The following is a 20,921-nucleotide window of genomic DNA, read 5'->3' as shown; positions in this document are numbered from 1 at the left end:
TATGTATTCCTAACAATACTGAATAAAAATAGTATTTTACCATTAAGTCTATAATTTAACTCTGATTAAATCCAACCCAATTTCAAGGATGACTATATAGTATGCTTGATGCTGGAAATACAGTGATGATGACCAGTAAGTCTAAACGAAAAAGTGATAAGATCCTTGTAAAACTAAATGAGACAATGCATATAAAATACTTTTTTCCTGTGTCTGACACAAAAGACATACTTAATAAATGGGGATGATATTTATCATTAATATCAACCAGCTCTATCTTGTAGGTGTTCACAGCACACTTTAAACAGTAAAAATATGTTTGCTGTTTACAAGTATAGGAAAAGCATGATTATTTAACATGGTCAAAGCAATCTGTTATACGCAAGTTTCATTTTTATTCCCTTGGGTTAAGGGTGGATAAAACTAGGAAGTTATAATCTACCATAAAATGTCTGCTAACAGGACAAGTTAGAAAAATACCACCATAAGATACTAAAAAATAGGCCTGGAGACTCCTCAATAAGAATGCCAGATGTCTTGTTCTTATTTTATTTTAATCAATTTCAAATGTTTTTACATTCCACTAGATAGTATCGTGTGCTAATGTCTCTAATTTGTGATGCTAAATCTTTGGCTATAGCCTATTTTTAATATAGATGTACCAGGCAGGACCATCTGTTTATTTTAAACTTTAAAAAATATTTTCAATGTGGATTTGCTGAATGTAATTCAATTTGCACGAAACTTAATGCCTGGCATTATTCTAGTTCATTGATTATGTGCCAATTGAACCATATTTATATTACTCAGTTTATTGTAGCAAACAACAAAATAAAAAACCCTGAAAAAAAATAGATGTAATTTTCAAATGTGCCCAATATTTTAGCTTTTTGTTAGAAGTATACATTGTAACCATCAACAAATTAGCAAATGCATAATTTAGTATGTAGCATTAGACTTCTAATTAGATATAAGACCTTACCTAAAGAAAGATTATATAAAATAAATACAAACCATTTTTGCCAGCATATTACTAGTGGTTTACTATATTGGAAGGTGGATAGTATCAGTAACTGTCTAAACTTTTTATACAGTAGATCATTCTAAATATCATTCTTGTTAATATAAATGGAGGGAATTTTTCAGAAGAGAATGTTTTTTCTTGGTTATTGACAGGAATTTATCTAACTTGCATTGCTAGTGATTGTTACGAAAGAATTCCTAGGTTGGGTTCCATAACTGCTAAGTCTATCACAAAATTATACAGAAAAGCAATGAAGCAAAACAACATCAAAAACAAACGATAAAGTTCAATTCAAAGGCATGCCCCAATTGATATATTTGATTCTCTAATAATATATACCTCTGCTTAGGATACTGATTCAGCTTCCTACACAAATTCCCACCCAAACCACCACCTTCATTGAGTCAATCTGCCTGTAATAGAGACATAATTCTGGGGTAAGAGGTTTTCCATGTAAGTTGTTAGTGGGGCATAATAATAAGGTCAGGGAGACAGTATAGTTTGTGAGGACAAATGACCTTCAGAACTGCAGCTCTTAATGAGTCTTGCTAAGAAATCCAATGTGCTTATTTACAAATCTGCTATAAAATACCAAAGTAGTTTTTTCATTTCCAATTATACATATAAAAAATGGGGAAATATGTCTCAAAAAGCATGTGGAAACATATTTGCATACAGAAATATATAATCAATCCCATTAAATTAACTAAGAAATTATAACAAACTTGTTTTAATAATGAAAGGTTTAAAAATAATAGTTGCTTCTGGATGAGACTATTTTTTAAAGTCCTGATTGATGAGACGTATGGCAAAAAAATTACTATAATGGTGAATGCTGATTCAGGATCTTATTTTTATTAAGTAGTTTATAGTGAGGGCTGTGACTATTTTTCTATTTATAGTGGCAGCTCTGGTTAATTACCTTGTAATGTATTGTGACATTAATGCACTAGTAAACTACTGGAATTTACAACCCCTATTCCATAATAAAATCTGTAAATTGAAGAATGCATATAAAGCCATCACAGGCATAAATTATGTAACCAAATGCCATGTATGATCACATTAGATTTAAGAACAGAATTTCTCAAATTTACTCATCAGTGGGTAAGCTCCATAAAATTTATAAATTGCTGCTACTTTGAAATACAGATTACAACATTTTATTCAAGGCTATTTGGTAAACTGCTACATTTTCCACATGGTTACTAAGATCATGTTGGTCAGAATTAAAATGCACAATACCAAAGAAGAAACATATGACAAACAAATTCATCCATGTCATAATTTTTTCCCTAAAAAAATGATAGAGTTGTGAAAGAAGTCAAGACAATTTAAAGGAGGGAGAATAGTGGCATGTGGATTAAAATCAAAATAACTCATAGGTAGTACAGAACTTGAGGGGACAAAAAAAAAGAAAGTGCAATAAAAAATGTAAGTAATGGTATTATTATGCCAATTCTATCCCATTTCCAACATTTGTTTTTAAATAAAATATTAGAGAGTTTTAAGGAAAAAAAAGTAAAAGATTTTTTTTCCAACGTTATAGTGATTTTCACAAACCTCTTTATTTACCTTTGTAAGTGTTCTCTGAATGTTGCGGAATTGTGGTACATGAGCTAGTAACTTGTAACTACAATTGCATTCAACACAGAGCAAAAGGGCCCTGGGTCAATGTATGTAGAAGACTGCTATAAGAACTAGAAGTTATCAAGAGAATCATTCTAAGGTAGAGAGTGCAATTTGAGGTGGATGTCAAGCAGAGATGGCTGCTGGATTCTAGTAACTAGTAACTCATTCTTTACCAGGTCAATACCATCACTATTTTGACCAAGATGATGCCATTTTATAGTGGTGTTTTTATTTTTATTTTATTTTATTTTATTTTATTTTATTTTATTTTATTTTATTTTATTTTATTTTATTTTATTTTATTATTTATTTATTTATTTATTTATTTATTTATTTATTTATTTAGATATGGTGGTGCTTTTAATAATGCCTACCTACTTTCTGACCCTTCAGGATCTACTTTATGTCAAGTATTTTCCAGGAACTTGACACTTACTATTTTATTTAATTATCTTAATAAACTTGCTGGGGTAACATTATTATCCTTGTTTACAGATAACAGACAGAAGCAGCCTAAGGTCGTACAGATCTGCCTGGCTTCAACATCTAATTTCCTTCCATATGTCACAGAAGCGAACCTAGAAGTGTATAGGGCTGGCTGCATTTTTATCTATGGCCTACCAGATGCCAGATTCTATTATGTATTATCCCTAATCTTCACAAAGACTTTGTGAAGTTCTTATTTCTGATCTTCTGCATAGTAGTTGAGGAAACTAATGATAAAAAAAAAAAAAAGTCTAGCCTGTAACTCTCAAGTTTAAGTTAATTGGCTCTAAATCCCTTCATATTATCAGTCAAATTTTGTCTCACTTCATTTTACCCTTTTCTGCCTTGCTATGGTAGTTTGAAATGACCCCAATTCCCCTCTTCTCTGTATCCACGGTGGCTCCTCAATCAAGAGATAGAGTCATTTTCTCCCTTTTTAAGTTGGGGTTGGCTATGTGATTTGCTTTGGCAAACGTGACACAAGCAGAGTCTTGTAAAGTATTTGAAGTTTGGGACTTGTCAACCTATTGTTAGGAATCCTGCCACAATGGGAATGAGCCTGTGCTAGACTACTCGATAACGAGAGCCATAGAACCATCATCCCAGATGACAGTAATGTGACTCCCCAGCACCTGAATGAGTTTCCTCCCCTATAGAACCCACCAGCTTGCTACCTACTAAACATATAACTTCAGCCAAGTCAACACACACACACACACACACACACACACACACCAACTCAACTAATATTAATAATGTTTCTTGTTTAAGGCACTAAATATTGAAGCATATTTTTACACTACCCTACCCATGTCCCTACCGTACTCTTCCCAAATCAGACTGAGATCATGTCGGAAGAAATGAATTATATTAAAGTTGCCAACATGCATCAACAGGTCTCCATCTTTGGTAGGAACAATATTCTACGAAGGATTAACATGTCTAAAATAATGCATTAATTTAAAAATCTTCTATTCCTCATGAGAGATTATGTCGTAAGCATCCAAGCAGTTGATTGATACAGAAACCTTAGAAGCATTTCTCCCTGTATCTGTTCAGTCAAATGTCATGTCTCTTCAAAATATTTCTCAGGCCCAGGTGGCTCGGTGGGTTGAGGGCCTGGCTCTTGATTTTGGCTCAGGTCATGGATGGCTCATGGTTATGTGATCAAGCCCTAGGTTGGGCTCATGAGCTCAATGTGGTATCTGCCTGAGATTCTCCTTCTCCCTCTGCCTCCCCCATGCTCACACACGACCAATGAACAAACAAACAAACAAATAAACAAACAAAATAGTTTCAAAAATATTTCTCAGCCCTGTCATTGTAGTGGACATGCTTCTAAGTAATTTCCCAGTCACCTTTTATCTGGACTACTGAAACAGCTTCCCTCTGTTAATCTCTCCTCATCTGTACTAACTTTAGAGATGTTTTTTCCCATATCAAGAAATCACATTATAATGTTAATATTATATTATAATGTTAATGTTATAATATTATAATATATCATGTTATAATACAAAACCTCACTAATTTAGAAAAACAATTTTTTAAAAATTATTATTTATTTAAGAGAGAGAGTGCAGGGGGTACGAGGAGCGGGAGAGGGAGAGAGAAACTTAATCAGACTCAGTGCCGAGTGTGGAGTGCAACATGGGGCTCAATTTGATAATCCTGAGATCAGGACCTGAGCCAAAATCAAGAGTTTGTCCCTTCACCAACTGTGCCACTCAAGAGTCCCTAGAAAAACAATTTTTAATAATTAAAAATATTTCATGACCTTTTTCCCCCAGGATAAAATACAAACTCTCCATGTGAATGGAATCCTTCTCCATCTCATTACATCTCTTCAGTGTGTTCCTCTAGAACTGCTCCCATTTTACTGCGCACCCAGCACATTTCCTTAAAAATGTCACAACTTTTACAGATCCGTGCTTTGGTTCATTCTGCTTCCATTTCATGAATTCCATTATCACCCCTGCTTCCTTGTCTTCTTGAACAAGGAGACTGCATCCCTCAGAACACAGGCTGTCCCCTTCACTTTCTGTTACTTAAACAGAAATCATTGTATGAGTTCCTACTATATGCCAAGTATAGACCAACAGCTGGAGGAGAGAGGGAAATATGTATGTTGAAAAATAAGATACAATGTCTTAAATGTAATAACTGAGGCAAGCACAAGGGATTTGGAGAACAGACACATGCACCTCCTTTCTCCATAGTGCCTAGACAGGGACGCCTTTACAGAGGAACCAAAGATAAAGCTGAACCTTCTAGCATTGGCAGAAACTCATTGGGTAGAAAAGGTAAGAGGTTCTTGGCAGAGGAAACAGCACATATAGAAAACATGCTTATTTGGGGCAGATCTAGTGACTTCTATTGTATCAAGTGATTAATACTGTTGAAGGTGTAAGAAAATATCCTGCATCATCTAAATCTTAAAAAAAATAACCTTAGAATACTTGGTAATTATAAAAATTTTAAAAATGTCTATATCATATGAGCTTTGAATATTATAATACATTTGGAAAATAATAAGTATTTAAAAGCAGAAAGACAAAAAAGCAGAAAGACAAATTCTATATTTAGATTATGGAAAAATAAATAGTACTATTAATTTTTTGTATGATGAGTTATTTAAAAAAATCTTTAAACAGATGGTATCCATTTAAAATACATAATTTTAATTTATATATTTTTAAAACTAAATGGTTGTAGTACTACTAAAATGACTTTACAAAATAAAATATAAAATATCACTTTGCAAGGAACTAAATCTGTCAATATGACTTAGCTTAAAGTATCTTAATTTATTTAAAAAAATAAAGTAGAAGAAGAAAATTCCAATAAAAAAGGTAATGGTTATCTGGTAATCTCTGAATCTAAGTTGGTTTTCAACAAGTCTTCCACAAGTTAAATCACTATGTATCCCCATTTCTCATTTTGTTTCACAAATATTTCTCAGAACAGTATTTCATAGTTTAGTTTATGAATAAGACTTCCTCTTTCTGTTATCAGATTTCTTTTTTTTTCCCCACACAAAGTAACCTGTATTTGCAGCAAATAAGGAGATCGTGGAGAATAGCTTTCAAAGCGGTGACCCCTAAACAAGGGTGAATGGGTTCCTTTTATTTAGGGTTAGTCTTACAAAATTTTTTTCTTCATTGGTGCCCGGGGTTCTTGGTCATGCCACTTCAAAGAGGGAGACTTGATAGAGTGGTAGGCAGCAAAGCAAGGGACAGTGACATGATAGTAGAAAGCCCCCAAGGAGGGAGGGGACCCGAGAGGGTTGCATTGTTATCAGACTCCTTATACACCTTTCCTACTTCCCCACTTTTTGAACAGGCCCTACAGTGTAAAATACATATTTACAACTATCTGTAATTTAATTAATTGTCTTCATGAAAAATAATGAATAGAGTTTTTTTCTTTAAATACTAATAAAAATAATAATAATAATTAATAATAAACAACTCACCTCTAACAGGGGGTCTTTCTAGCTCAGAGTCAAGGTGAATTGGCGGAGAGATGTAAGACACCTGTCCATGATGTGCCTGCCCTGTGGACCCAAAAACAAATGTTAAGCAGACATTGCAGTTACATCTTTGTACAATTCTTTGTTTTTATGATCTCCTATTCTCTTTCTTCACACTGAATTCATTGTCATTATACCATGTAGACAGACCTATTCAAACACAGGAGCATTATGCATCATCCCAACATCGACCAATTAAATCGGTCTCTCTGAAATTACCTATTTTTTTTTTTTTTAATTTATGATAGTCACAGAGAGAGAGAGAGAGAGAGAGAGGCAGAGACACAGGCAGAGGGAGAAGCAGGCTCCATGCACCGGGAGCCCGACGTGGGACTCGATCCCAGGTCTCCAGGATCACGCCCTGGCCAAAGGCAGGCGCCAAACCGCTGCGCCACCCAGGGATCCCCCCCGAAACTACCTATTTTTTATTATTAAAATACTCATTTGTTGTGGAATGACATTTTTAAAAATACAATGAAATGATCTAGAAGAAAAATTAAATGAAAGAAAAAAGATATAAACAATATTAAGTCCACATTTTTATTGGTGGATTAAACAGACAAGTACTCTATCAATTTGCGATGTTTCTAAACACATCTTCTCAGTTCATGCACTTACTTCTTTGGAGGCCAGTATTATACAGTCCGCACACTGGCATCATATCGAACAACACTTGGTAGCACTTACTTAGATAACTTTATAACTCTGATTATTTTTTTAATTTTTTTATGATTTTTGTCTATTATCTGAATAGAATACTACTCCTTCCTGCTTAGTATATTTTATGAAAAAATAATCACTAGCCATGATATAAAAAGTAGGTAGATGAATTCATTTTCTATTTCTTTGCAAAACATTCTGCGGCTCACATACTATTTGTAACATACTTTGTTTTTCCAGTGAAGGTGCTAATTTGAAGGCCAAGATGCTGACTGAAAAAATAGCTACCTAGAAACAACAACAACAAAATTTCTAATGTTCAAAGTAGCTATACTTTGTATACTGATGATCCAGTAAGCAATTAGAATTTTGAGGCAAGAAAGCATAATCGCAGTCAGTTCAATTTCTAAAGCTACTTTGTAGAACTATTTCTGGGAAAAAAAAAAAAAAAGGTTTGGGTAGAAGCAGAGGACCCACCAATTTCTTTCTATGATGGGAATATGCAGTTATATTTTACACATTTACTATAGCAATTTACAGGGTTGTTAATCTCTTTTCCTAAACAAGGAAAGTTAATGATACATAGATTATGATAACAGTTAGAGTAACCTTCCCGTTTCAAGTAATATTCGACTTGTAATAAACTCTGCTGATTCCTCTTATGAGGCACATTTCAAATAATTAATATGGCTCCCTGTTGATAGTAGCTGCTGTTGCTCCCAGCATTTTTCTAGCTAACAGCAGACACAGTGGAGACGTTGTAATATACAGAGCCCCTCATAATGGTAACTAAGAATATTGTGCATTCACTGGCCATGTTTCAATGGAATACTAAAGCACTATTCTAAAAGGAGTAAGATCATGATTGTGCACTTGTAGCAGTCCATGTGTAATACAGCTTATTAAAAACTTTAGATTATCTTAATTATGAAAATGCCTAGTGTTTACCTATGTAGCATACTCGATTGCAAAATCATTTTTTTTTTTTTTTTACTTTTAAGGTCCTGTCATTACAAATGAATTGGTTTGAAACTTTCTTGACCATGAAAATCTTTTACTTTGTATTGGTTCAGAATAATTTCAGCATATAAAATAATATTGATTTCATGTCTAATCCAGGAACACGACTTTTACCACATATAATAATTATCAGGCATTCATATGCACATCATCTCCATGTATGCAACCATGTCACTGTGGGTATTTAGAAGGAGGTACTATGCCAATATATTCATATTTTTAAATCAGAGAAACAAGCAGAGGAGACTGAATACCTTGCTCAAGTACATGCAGCTCATAAAGAGCAAGGCCAGGGGCATTTTGACTCTAAATCTGAAGGGTTTTCAAGTATGTCAGGTATTTTTCTCAAAGAAGGTCTCCGTATACTAAACCTGGGAAAAAACTGTATAGATTTCAGTGATTAAACTCTGACAAGTAACTGCTTGTGGAACTGTCACCCCTACATTCGGTTTGAAGTAAAAAGACCTTTTAAATGTCACATTTGCCTCTGTTCTTGGGAAAACCACATAACTTCAAGAGTGCTCAACAGGGATACTTTAGGTAGCACAAGATCACAGTGTGTATGTCCCTAAGGGGGAACAGAGATATCAAAGAGGCAGCAGGATGGGGTGAGGATATTGACAGTCAAGTCCTGAACTCGGTTTGCCATAATGTCCATTCTGTCTCCAATGTGAACTTCAGCAAGCTGGAGGGTAAGATGTGGCTGGGAGAGAGAGCTACTGTGGCTGGAACTGACAGTCTCTCTAAGTCTTGGAGAAATAGCAGAAATGCAGTGATAGATTTCAGTTTGGTGATTGAGATCTCTACAGAATAAAAACTAGAAATCACGGAGGCTGCTGTTGATTAACCACATTAATCAAATACATTAAAAGAAATTCTGCTTCAGTTAGATGATCAGTGATACACACACATAGACCACACACACACACAGAAAAAAGAAGTAATAAAGCCTAATTCTAATCTATGGTTAGTGAATCTCAGGGAGAAAATTGTTGTTCATCAGGGAGAGCATTATAGAACATGGACAGTTTGGAAAAAAAAAAAAAAACAGTGACTATCAAATATCCACCTACCCCATTAAGAATTAAAAATCCTCCTAGACATTACAGTGAATAATAATATTCAACCAAAAATGTGATCAGTTCAAAAAGAGCTTAGGAAGATAAAAAGCATGGCAAATACAGAATGTATTTTTATTTATCTTACACTAGACATTCCTGGTCCTTACAGCAGAAGCATTATATATCCAAGTGTGAAATGTGCTGCTCCAATTTTTCTTTACTTTTTCAAATTAAAAAGATACAGATTTGTTTATTTATTTCTCCCAAATTTCATTTCCTTTTGTCCCCTGGATTTTAAAGCCAAAAAATCATACTGAGATTTTCATTAGAATTGCATTAATTCTTTAAATTAATTTGGAGGATAAACATTTAAAATATTTTGTCTTCATTTTCTTTTAAATGGATATCCACTAGTTTGATTTGCCATTAAATAAAGCTGGAATAAATAAAGTTTTGAAATTGTTTATATTTTGGTTATAAGAATATTTCATTGTTTAAGTATTCTATTTTCCCCATTTAAATGAAATTTGTAAGTTTTTTTGATAATTTTCGTTGAACTTTTTTCATGGCTATTGTCAGAATTATTAGTTACTGACTTTGACTCTCTTAGCTCAGAGCTAGATACACTGACTGACACTAACGTTTAGTTATTTCCTGTGATCTTTATCTCTTACAGGAAATATATTCCCAGGCTAAGATTCATCTATAGTCTTTCATTTAATTATTTTGTGCTGTAGAATTTAAAGTAAAAAATAAAAAACTGATTTTATAGGACATGCAATTTAAAGGACAGAGTTTCCTGGTGATGTTATTTACTGGTTATTTTACCTAAATTTTCTACAAAGCATTTACCAAAGGAATAAACAATACTGAATGATAGGCTTTATAAAAGAATTAAAAGGGGGGGGGAGGGGGAGAGAGAGAGAGAGAGAGAGAGAGAGAGAGAGAGAAAGCTTCATGATTTACTGCTAAGGAGTCATGGAAAATAAAAGCAGTAGAGAAACAGCTGAGTAGCTTATGAGATTTCATTCATTTCTGGTCTAGGTGAAATGATAGAAATGTATGAAGATGTCACAGATATGTGTATGTGCACATATATAAGTATACACATATGTGCGTATATATGTACCTTTATGCGACAAATCTATATTGATATATAATTCACATACCAAGCAATTCACCCATTTAAAGTATACAGTGGTTTTCCTTATATTCACAGAGTTGTGCAACCACCACCACAATCAAGTTGAAACCATGTTCACTGCTACAAAAAGAAATCTCAAGCCTATTATCAGTCACTCATTTCCTCCCAACTCATCCCTGTCGTTGGCAACCACTTATTTTACTCTCTATCTCTAGATATCTGGCTGTTCTGGACATTACTTATAAACGAACTACTCAAATATGTGGTCTTTTGTGATCAGCTTTGTTCATTGAATATAGTTTTTCAAGGTTCACCCATGTGGTAGCATAAATCAGCACTTCATTTCTTTTTGTCGTCAAATAATACTCCACTGCAGAGACATACTACATTTTATTTAATCATTCATCAGTTCATGGACGTTTGGGATCATTCCCACTTTTCCATTATTATGAATAATGCTGTTATGAACCCCTGGGCACAAATTTTTGTGTGGACATGTTTGCATTTTTCTTGAATATATATGCCCAGGAGTGGAATTGGTGGATCATATAGTAAATCTATGTGTAAATTTTAGAAGCCTGATTTCCAAAAAGGCTATACCCTTTTACTTTTCATTTGTAGTTCATGAGGCTTCCGATACCATGGAAATGTGTTTCAGGTTTTTTTCATTTTATTTACTTATTTATTTTTTTAAAGGTAGTAGTGTAGTTGAGGCAGATCTGATTGAAATACTAAGACAAAAAAAAAAAAAAGAAATACTAAGACAATTGTTAAAACCTGGAAAGGGACCAATTTCTCCAAGTGGATATAGAAAGATGAAATAGGATTTGGGTCTAGAAGTTGTATAGTTCATCCACATTGCAAGAACAATGATTCCCCTCCCCCCAAAAAAGAGAAGTTCACATTCTAAAATGAAAATGTGTGGCCTATCTAGTGCCAGGTATGCCAAAGATGTATAGAAATTTTAAGGGTGGTGGTCAACAAAACCCAGCACTACAGCAAAAACCCAAAGACTGTTATGGATTCTAGAAAAGTCATTATTTTCTTTTATCTTCTATCTCTTTTCAACTTTCATCTAATTTGTATTTTATTGAGGAATCCTGCACATTTTCTGTTAAAGGCCAAATATAGGAAAGACTGGACTAGCATTAGATACAAGAAAAATGTTTTTTTTTTTTTCTTTCTATTGTCAATCCTTTACTTGCACAAGAGAACACAGCATTCACAGAATTACATTTTTAGAACCACAGATTTTGGAGGGAGAAAGGCATGTGATAGCTTATCATCCCAAACCCACATTTTAGAATGAGGAAGTACATGTTGAGAAATCGGTGAATTTCAAAAGTCAAATCAAGGTGCTAGTTGTCAAGTCTGATATCAGAAGACAGTAAGAAAGGAGATGCTTTACACCCAGCCTGCAGAAAAATAAACACACTCTCATTCTATTCTCTCTTCTGAAGCCTTCTGTTGTAGGCCATTGTTGTCAAAGTGCGTGGAGCATAATCTTTCAGGTGTGTTGAAAGGGTAAAAAGCTTGAGAACTATTTATTTATGAAATATATATATTTTCCCTCCATAAGATAGGGTCTACAAACTAAAGGCAGTTTGGCCTAACAGGAAAGATCAGATTATGCCTTAGAAACAGAACTACCTATGTTGATATCTGGACTCTGCCACTTTATAACCCTATAACCATTAGCCATATAACTAATTAGCCAGCAACTATCAAGTTGTTTAACTTCTACATGCTTCAATTTCCTCATTTGTATAATGGGGATTATAGTAACACTTACCTCATAGGGGTCTATTGACGGTTAAATAAACTTATGCATGTGTAGTATTATGTACTTGGTACATAGTAAAATATTTATAATTTTTGACTATTATTGTTATTATTATTGCAAGTTCATTATTTAATTCATTAATTCATCAACCACTATTAGTTGAGTACCTAATACATAATATGTTTCTAGATACTTGGCATATATCACACAACAAAATAAATGATAATGCACAACCCAATGTAAGGGCAGACAGACAGTAAGCGATTAACAAAATCAATACATCAATAATATTGCATGAACAAGATGAAAAGGGCAATGGAAACAAATTAGAACAGGTTTCTAAAGGGGATCTGGAGTAGAGGAGGCAGGTTACAATTTTAAACAAGATGATCAGGGAAAGCAATGTAATTTCCACAAACAGCATTTGAAGAATTCAAGAAAGGACAAGAGATAATATCGGACTTTGACAGGAAACTATAAAAAGATGAAAGTACAGATAAGGGTCCAAATCTAATTTTAATAATTAAGAATGAAAGAACACAATGTGCTATATTAGATGCTTTATCCTCATGCATTTATTTCATATTTTACACATGTTCATAGATATATTAATACCGTCACCAATGACCAATGAATAAAAGAAGGCATAAATCAAATATGGAGATAATTGGGAAACGAATACAGCTTTCTTCCTAAAGCAAAAACACATTTACTACCATAAAGTCCCCATTGGTTTCTCCAGTTACATCATCTTTCAACTCAAATTTCTCTCATTTTCTATATAGTGCTGTAAACAAGTTTAATGGTTTATGGCCCTCTAGGCAGATTTCATGCCTTTCTTTTGTTTGTTTGCTTTAAACTTTCAACTGTTGATCTTGATTATTTCCTCTAGGGGTATGACATTTCTCCTCCTTAAAAACAATAAAACAGATCTCACCATTTTGCTCCTGGGGTTCTAAATAGTTTTATCATTTTCCTTTTACAACCTTTAGGATGACAGCAAGTTGCATCTCTGAACCTCTCTGTCCTACTACAATAGTGATTTCATGTGGAATGTGGGAACCTATATGAAACTACATTTAAGAATGGCAGATGAAAAAAAAAAAAAAAAGAATGGCAGATGGAATTTTCCTAAGTTTTTCAAATACTCTGAGAGTAGCTAAGCCTCCTTTCTCAAAGGAACAAAAAATAAAGTTTAATTTCTTGTTGAAAATAATCTCAGCTACTGATAAAAAAAATATCAGAGGTCAATATGTTGTTTGTGCTGATGGAAAATTGGGTGTGCCTAGCATTAAACAGCTTTCTGTTTTGTCTTCAAGTCCCAGTCTGACTATAACCATCTGGCATTTATAAAATCAGCTTTTAGGTAAAGATGTAAACACCAATCAAAAGTAATCATCAAAGAAAAGAGCTGTAAAGGTGCCAATTTGATACTTATCTTTTCGTTCTGGCTTCCTTTTCCCCCTTCATCTTATTACTCATACTTATTTTCAGTGAATTTAGTAAAATATGAGGTAGCAAAGAAGCAACTACATGCTTGACTTATTGAGGATATAAAGTCATTGATGGAGGCACCAAGGTCACTGATGGCCTTCTCCCCAGTGGATATTACTTCCGCACAGGAAACAGATGGAGTGATTTGAAGCAAAAGTAACTTTCTTGTTTGTTTGTATATGTGGGCATTTCATTCAGCGGATAATTTTTCAGTACTCAATCCCTTTAGTGGCCAATCTTAACAATACCACATAAACAAGATAAGATGCTCACCCCACAAAGAGACTGCAGTTTAGATGCAGGATTAAACAACCATAGTGTAGTATGATACGTACTTTGACAGAGATGAGACAATAGCATCTCACTGAGGTAAATGAAGTGAGGGAAGAACACTGCCCGGAGAATACAAGTGGTACTCGAGTGAAAGCCAACAGTAGGTGTAGGGAAGCAGAAGGAACATAACGAGTGGATGCTTACAGATCATAAAACTTAGAGGGGCTGGGAGACAGGGAATCACAGGAGGAAGGAAGGCAGGGCAAAAAAAAAAAAAAAAAAAGATGATTAAAAAATAACAAAAATTTCAGAACTGTACCCCACAAGGGGCATCTGTGTGGCCCAGTCGGTTAAGTGTGGACTCTTGGTTTTGGCTCAGGTCACGATTTCGGGTTTTGAGATTGATCCCTGTGTCAGGCTGAGAGCCCAGTGTGGAGTCTGCTGGAGATTCTCTCTCCTTCTCTCTCTCCACCTCCCCTCCCATTCATTTGCTCTCTCTCTCTCTCTCAAATAGGTAAATCTAAAAAAAAAAATAAAATAAAAAAATAAAAAAAGATGTACCACCCCCAAAGAAAAGAAAAAATAATGTATATGCCTATTACTCAGCTTTAACAATGACCAAGGCACGGCGTACACTGTCCTATATTGTCCCATCTCTCTCCTTCAGTCTCCTCTTCCTCATCCCAGAAGGCTTTTTTTTTAAAAAAAGAATTTATTTATTTATTCATGAGAGGCAGATAGAGAGAGAGAGAGAGAGGGAGAGAGAGAGAGAAAGAGAGAGGCAGAGTCACAGGCAGAGGGAGAAGCAGGCTCCATGCAGGGAGCCTGATGTGGGACTCGATCCTGGGTCTTCAGAATCACACCCTGGGCTGAAGGCGGCGCTAAACCACTGAGCCACCGGGGCTGCCCTCAGAAGGTTTTGAGGCAAATCCTGGACACAATATAATTTCACTTGTACGCTATTTATGTATCAGTAAATAATGAGGGCTTTTAAAAACTAAGTGTAATATTGTTATGATACCTAAAGAGGCTATGTTATGAAAAATCAATTTAATGTCAAATTCAGTTAAGCAACTGTCTGGAAGAAATCAACAAGTCTGAAACAAATGAATTCTGTTAGCCTGCAAAACAATCCTATTAGCCTCCCATTGGTCCTAGCATTGAAATTACGTTGGACTGGAGGAATGCTTTAAACTTAAAACAAATTTCAGGTGCTCACAGATATAAAGGGGAATGTATTTTATAAAACCACGCAAATACATTTCTCACTTTCACAAGTGTGAAAAAATGATTTGGTAGTTAAATAACAAACATTGAGTTCTAGAAGCACTACTTCAAAACTTATTCCTGAAGTCTCAAAAACCTATAGTAGCAAGCATTACAATAAACTAAATAAAGAAAAAGAAAAAGGAATCAGGGTATTTAACTTCCCTGAATTTCTAGTTTTTTTTTTTTTATAACCACCCAAAAATAAGCAGGAATGAATACATTAAAAAACCAAAGAGCCTGTTAATAAAAATGGTGATTTTTTAAGAGCCTAATACTAAGAAGCACCATGTGAGGTAAATATCGTTTCCTATTTTAAAAATGTGAAATCTAAAGCTCAGTAAGATTAAATGCATTTTCAAAGGTTACACAATACTGTGTGTGGGAATCAGGTTTCAAATCCAGAGACCTTGTTCTTACTATATAGTTCACTGCCTTCACCTCCTATAAATACACCCACGGGGGTGGAGAAAGAAAGCAAATATACTATAATTTCTGAAACATTAGAAATTTTTAGTTCCCTATTTTCAGACTACCTAAAATTAAGTGTTTATATTACTAAAGCACTAACTCACAAAATAATCATGATTACAAAATTACTTTCCTCAGACGATGAGCAAAGCTTAACATTCTACTTAACAGGAGGGTAGGTTATTAGCCCTCTCCTGACTTTTTTTCCCTTTTAAATCGATGCCTTAAAAAACAGTTAGGGCTTAACAATACAGATCTCTTTGAATCACTGTGATTTCCAAAAGCTGGAAAAAAAAAAAAATCGAAGTATACTTCAACCCTCTTCCAGCCAAAATACACGCACATCACCTTTCCTATTTTTATCACCAGTGTACTGAGCTCATGTTTGCATATTGTAGAGAAAGAAGAAACTCTTTCATTATCCAAGCACTTAATATTCAGGTCTATGAAATTGAGGGTGTGAGTGTTTAGGGTGGGGAGCTGTGACAAGCTAGATTGGAAAAGTCAGATTTTGAGTAACATAAGCAAACCAAATCAGCAGAACCATGATATTAGCATGAACTCGGGGATCAATAATTCCAGTTGGTTAATTAATGAAGGACATACAAAAGGCTGTTTGATCCTAAGCTAGTTTCATTGCCAGAACAATTCTAATTTAATTCTGAGTATCTGAATTAAAGTCATCTCAGATATGTTGCTTACAGCTTGTGTTGGGTAGACATACGGTTCCCCAAAGATGTCCACTTCCTAATCCTCAGAATCTATGGCTATGCTATCTTATATGGCAGATAAGATTTTGCAGATATGATTAAGGTTGAGATGAGACATTATCCTAGCTAACTATGTGAGTTCTTAAAAGTAGAAAAGGAAGGCAGAGGATTAAGAGTGATACAATGCAAGAAAGCCAAGTCAAGCCATGGGTGGTTTAGAAGATAGAGGATGTGGACCAGAACAAAGGGATGCTTTGGTCCAACAAATGTTGCTTCTAGAACTTTTAAACAGACAAGGATCCTTCCCAGAGTCTACAGAAAGAACTGGCAAGAGCTGTGTTAAGCTTTTGTTCTAGACTGATAAATCTGCATTATGTTTAAGCTTCAAAGTTTGTGGCAATTTGCCCAAATGTACAACTTAAGAACTAGTATTTAATTCTAGAATAATCCTATTATTGAATGTACTAATTATTTGAATAGATATTACATATACGTGATTCAAATTCAACTGGGACAAAATGAAAGCATTTAAGCTACCTGGTGACTTTCCACAGGCAAAAATCTCTTTCCAGGACTTTGTATATCTTTCTGGAGGTGTTCTATATTTTTATAACACACACGCACACAAACACACACACATGATTGCATATATACTTATTTATTTGAATTGCTGCCCTATTAAAGCACACTCATATTTTGCATTTTGAAAGGCCTTCTTTAAAAGGTATTTTAGAGATTGAATTGTTTACCACAATTTTCTAATGAATCTAGATTCCTACACTGCATTATTAAGAATGCACCAATGGCACAGAGGACACGACATTCTTTTAATCAGAAATGGAACATTTCATAAGGCAATATAGTAACTTGATGACTGTGACTAAGTGATAAGCATAAAACACAACTGTATATAATGAGATGATGGTTAATCAGACAAAACAAAAAATCAAAGTGATAGAATGGCTTCTTTAGAAATTATCTAGCCCAACTGCTGTAATTTACAGAGGAAGAAAGAGGCCCAGATAAGATAGAGGACAGACCTAAGGTCACCCTCTGTTTAAGGGCAGAGGCAGACATAGATAATAGTCATACGAGTCTTAGTCATGGGCTCTTGCTCTTTCCTCTATCCTACACTGTCTCTTTTTCCTTTTTTTTTAATTAAGATTTTTTTTTTTTTACAGCAGTTTAAAATTCACAGCAAAATTAAGAAGAAGGCACAGTAATTTCGCATATATCCCAGGTCCCTGTACACAGAGCCATCATCAGCAACCCCCTTAAGATGGATACATTTGGGGATGCCTGAGTGGCTCAGTGGTTGAGCGTCTGCCTTCAGCCCAGAGTGTGATCTCAGAGTTCTGGGATCAAGTCCCACATCGGGCTCCCTGCAGGGAGCCTGCTTCTCCTTCTGCCTATTTCTCTGCCTCTCTCTGTGTCTCTCATGAATAAATAAATAAAATCTTAAAAAAAAGAGATGGATACATTTGTTATACTGATGAACCTACATCGACAGGTCATAATCACGCAATGTCCATAGCTTACATTAGAGTTCATTTTGAGGGTGTACATCCAGTGGGTTTGAACAAATGAATAATAACATATGTCCATCAATATGGTATCATATGGAGTGTTTTCACTGTGCTAAAAATGCTCTGTTTCACCCATTCATCCCTCCTCCTCCTCTTTTATTCATCTTTTTAGTTTTACAGTAAAAAGTATAGAAAGTGTAGAGCCTTGCTGGGCTAACAAAATCAGGCTAGGAATGCTGCAAAATAGGAAGATAAAGTATTGTCTAAAATAAGATTTAGAGTCAATCCACTATTTTGAAATTATCTAGGTCATACATTTACTATGAGAACCTGATAAATATCTGTGTGACTCAGAATAGATATTCAATAAGTACTTATTATTTTTGGTCTATAAGGAAGACTAAAGTAACCTTGATAACTGGGAAGTAAAATCTTGTTCGGTGACTCAGGAAAGGCTGGCAGAGGAATGAGCCCAAGGAGGATGTGGGGAATGAGTAAGACTAAAGTGATTTGGTATGTTTACTCTCCTAATTCTCTTGTAATATTTGGAAATATGATTCACCATATTACAAAGTGCTTTTGAAGAGAGAGAAAAAAAATAGATGTCTTTTCTTTGGTATTTTACTTACGGTAAGAATTACATTAAAGGCCATATGAAGGGGATCCCTGGGTGGCTCAGTGGTTTAGCACCTGCCTTCGGCCCAGGGCGTAATCCTGGAGTCCTGGGATCGAGTCCCACATCAGACTCCCTGCATGGAGCTTGCTTCTCCCTCTGCCTATGTCTCTGCCTCTCTCTCTCTTTGTCTGTCATGAATGAATAAATAAAATATTTTTTTAAAAATTGACAGCATTTAAACGAAAAAAAAAATAAAGGCCATATGAATTTCTTAAATCTATATTTTTACTTATAATTCAATTCACCTACCAAAACAATATCAAAAGAAGATACCAATTAGTTAATCTTTTCTAATATGCAGCCTAGGTATCAAATTCCAGGGAAACAGAAAGAGTAAAATAGGGTTTAGACACATTTTCTCTGTTATGAAATGTATATGATGGTTAAAAGTGTGCGTTCTCCAGAAATTGTGTACTACATGGAAAAATGTAAATGGCAAGTATGTGTGTACACTTATATTTTATTCATACATATATGCACAAACACCTTGGCTACTATCAAATTATTCTAGGGTTATTTTAAAGATTTTATTTATTTATTCATGAGACACAGAGAGAGAGAGAGAGAGAGAGAGAGAGAGGCAGAGACACAGGCAGAGGGAGAAGCAGGCTCTCTGTGGGGAGCCTGATGCGGGACTCAATCCCAGAATCCCAGGATCACCCCTGACCCAAAGGCAGATGTGTAACCACTGGAGCCACCCAGGTGTCCCTATTCTATGGTTTCTTAAACTTGCTTTAACATTTGCTATAAATTTATAAGTAATGGGACTGAAACATCCTTTCACTTTTCTAATTTGCTTAAGTGGAAGAGTAATCATAATGTACACATTTAATGAAGACTTTATAGAGGACAATTCATATATAAAACTCTATGAGGGGGATGGCACCTAGGTGGCTCAGTTGGTCAAGTGACCGACCAGCTTTCGATTTAGGTTCCGGTCATGATACCAGGGTCCTCAGATCCATCCCTGAGTTGGGATCTGCACTCAGTGTGGAGTCTGCTTGAGATTTTCTCTCTGTTTCTCTCCCTCTTCTCTTCTCCCTGCTTATGTTCTCTTTGTTTCTTTCTAAAAATAAATAGATTAAAAACTCTTAAAAAAAAAAAAAGAAAAAGATTCTATGAAGATTGAAGGCATCTGAAGTACAAATTGTACTACATCTTCTCAGTCATCCTAGGACTCACTCAAATGCCTTAGACATTGTAAGAACCCAGTGCATTTCTGGTCACATTCATGACATGAAAGGAAATAAGACGACTATTAAAGTTGCTATACTTTAAATCAAAAGCAAGGCGAACAGTAATGCTCTAGGGAAATTTCTTTCAAAACTGGAGAAAAATTCACAGTGCAACTAATTTTGCTTAATTGAGAAATGTTACAAATTTGATAACTACGTTAACTCTCTCAGCCTGTTCATTTCTAACAGAAAACGTTCATGGGGTTTTTGAAAAGGTCTTAACCAAAGGAGGCACAATTCCCCAAATATAGTTCAGTTAATCTATGTACAGTAGGTATTTTAAGAAATACTCTATTATCAAGCATTTAAAAAAAGAGTTAATATCTATTCTACCAAACATCTACTAAAGTACTTTTATTGATTTTTCCCCAATAAAATAGTTTTTTTGTATATGACAATGATGTCATTATGATAAACTGAAAAACCTGGATAAACTGACACCACATTTCAATTATTTATCTGTATTTAACAGAATTGAAAATAGTTGATGCTAGTAAAGGAAAGATTTGCTTTCTGGGTTCAGGAGAAAGGATTATGGTGCCTGAAAAGTGATATTAAAATTACTTCAAAGGAAAACTAGCAGGTGAAAATTTGCTTCTAGAACCATAGAAGCAAACAGCAAGAGGAAAAATATAGACCAGGGTATTTACAACAAAGAGTTTTGTTCCCTAGAGTACAGAGCCAGGAAACTGGCCTGCTGTGTTTATGTTTTTAAAGTTCGGCTTCAAAGATTATCCCAGCATGCCAAGAAAAACATAAAATGTTAAATTTTCCTGTCCTCCCTGCTGATAGATCAGAAAACATCAGTAACACTAACTCAAAAAGAGGAATGCTAAATCATGTTAAGGGTACCTGAGACAAAGTTCATGGATGGTTAGCAACAAAATGGTAACACCTCCTCTACAGCTCCTACTCCCAAGAGAGTCCA

The 20,921-nt window shown here is 34.7% G+C and overlaps 1 protein-coding gene across 1 annotated transcript in view; it reads right to left on the bottom strand.

The window, feature by feature from the left end:
• ADGRL3 (adhesion G protein-coupled receptor L3) overlaps positions 1-20,921 on the bottom strand; it is an 866,124-nt gene that overhangs the window by 281,338 nt on the left and 563,865 nt on the right. The window contains exon 9 of the mRNA XM_038556190.1: positions 6,618-6,698. Coding sequence (XP_038412118.1) covers positions 6,618-6,698 — 81 coding nt within the window. The remainder of the gene's footprint in view (positions 1-6,617; positions 6,699-20,921) is intronic.

The sequence above is a fragment of the Canis lupus genome, chromosome 13 (assembly GCF_011100685.1).
Source record: "Canis lupus familiaris isolate Mischka breed German Shepherd chromosome 13, alternate assembly UU_Cfam_GSD_1.0, whole genome shotgun sequence".
Taxonomy (NCBI): domain Eukaryota; kingdom Metazoa; phylum Chordata; class Mammalia; order Carnivora; family Canidae; genus Canis; species Canis lupus.
The sequence above is the reverse complement of the archived record's forward strand: the minus strand, read 5'-3'. Positions and strand labels throughout refer to the sequence as shown.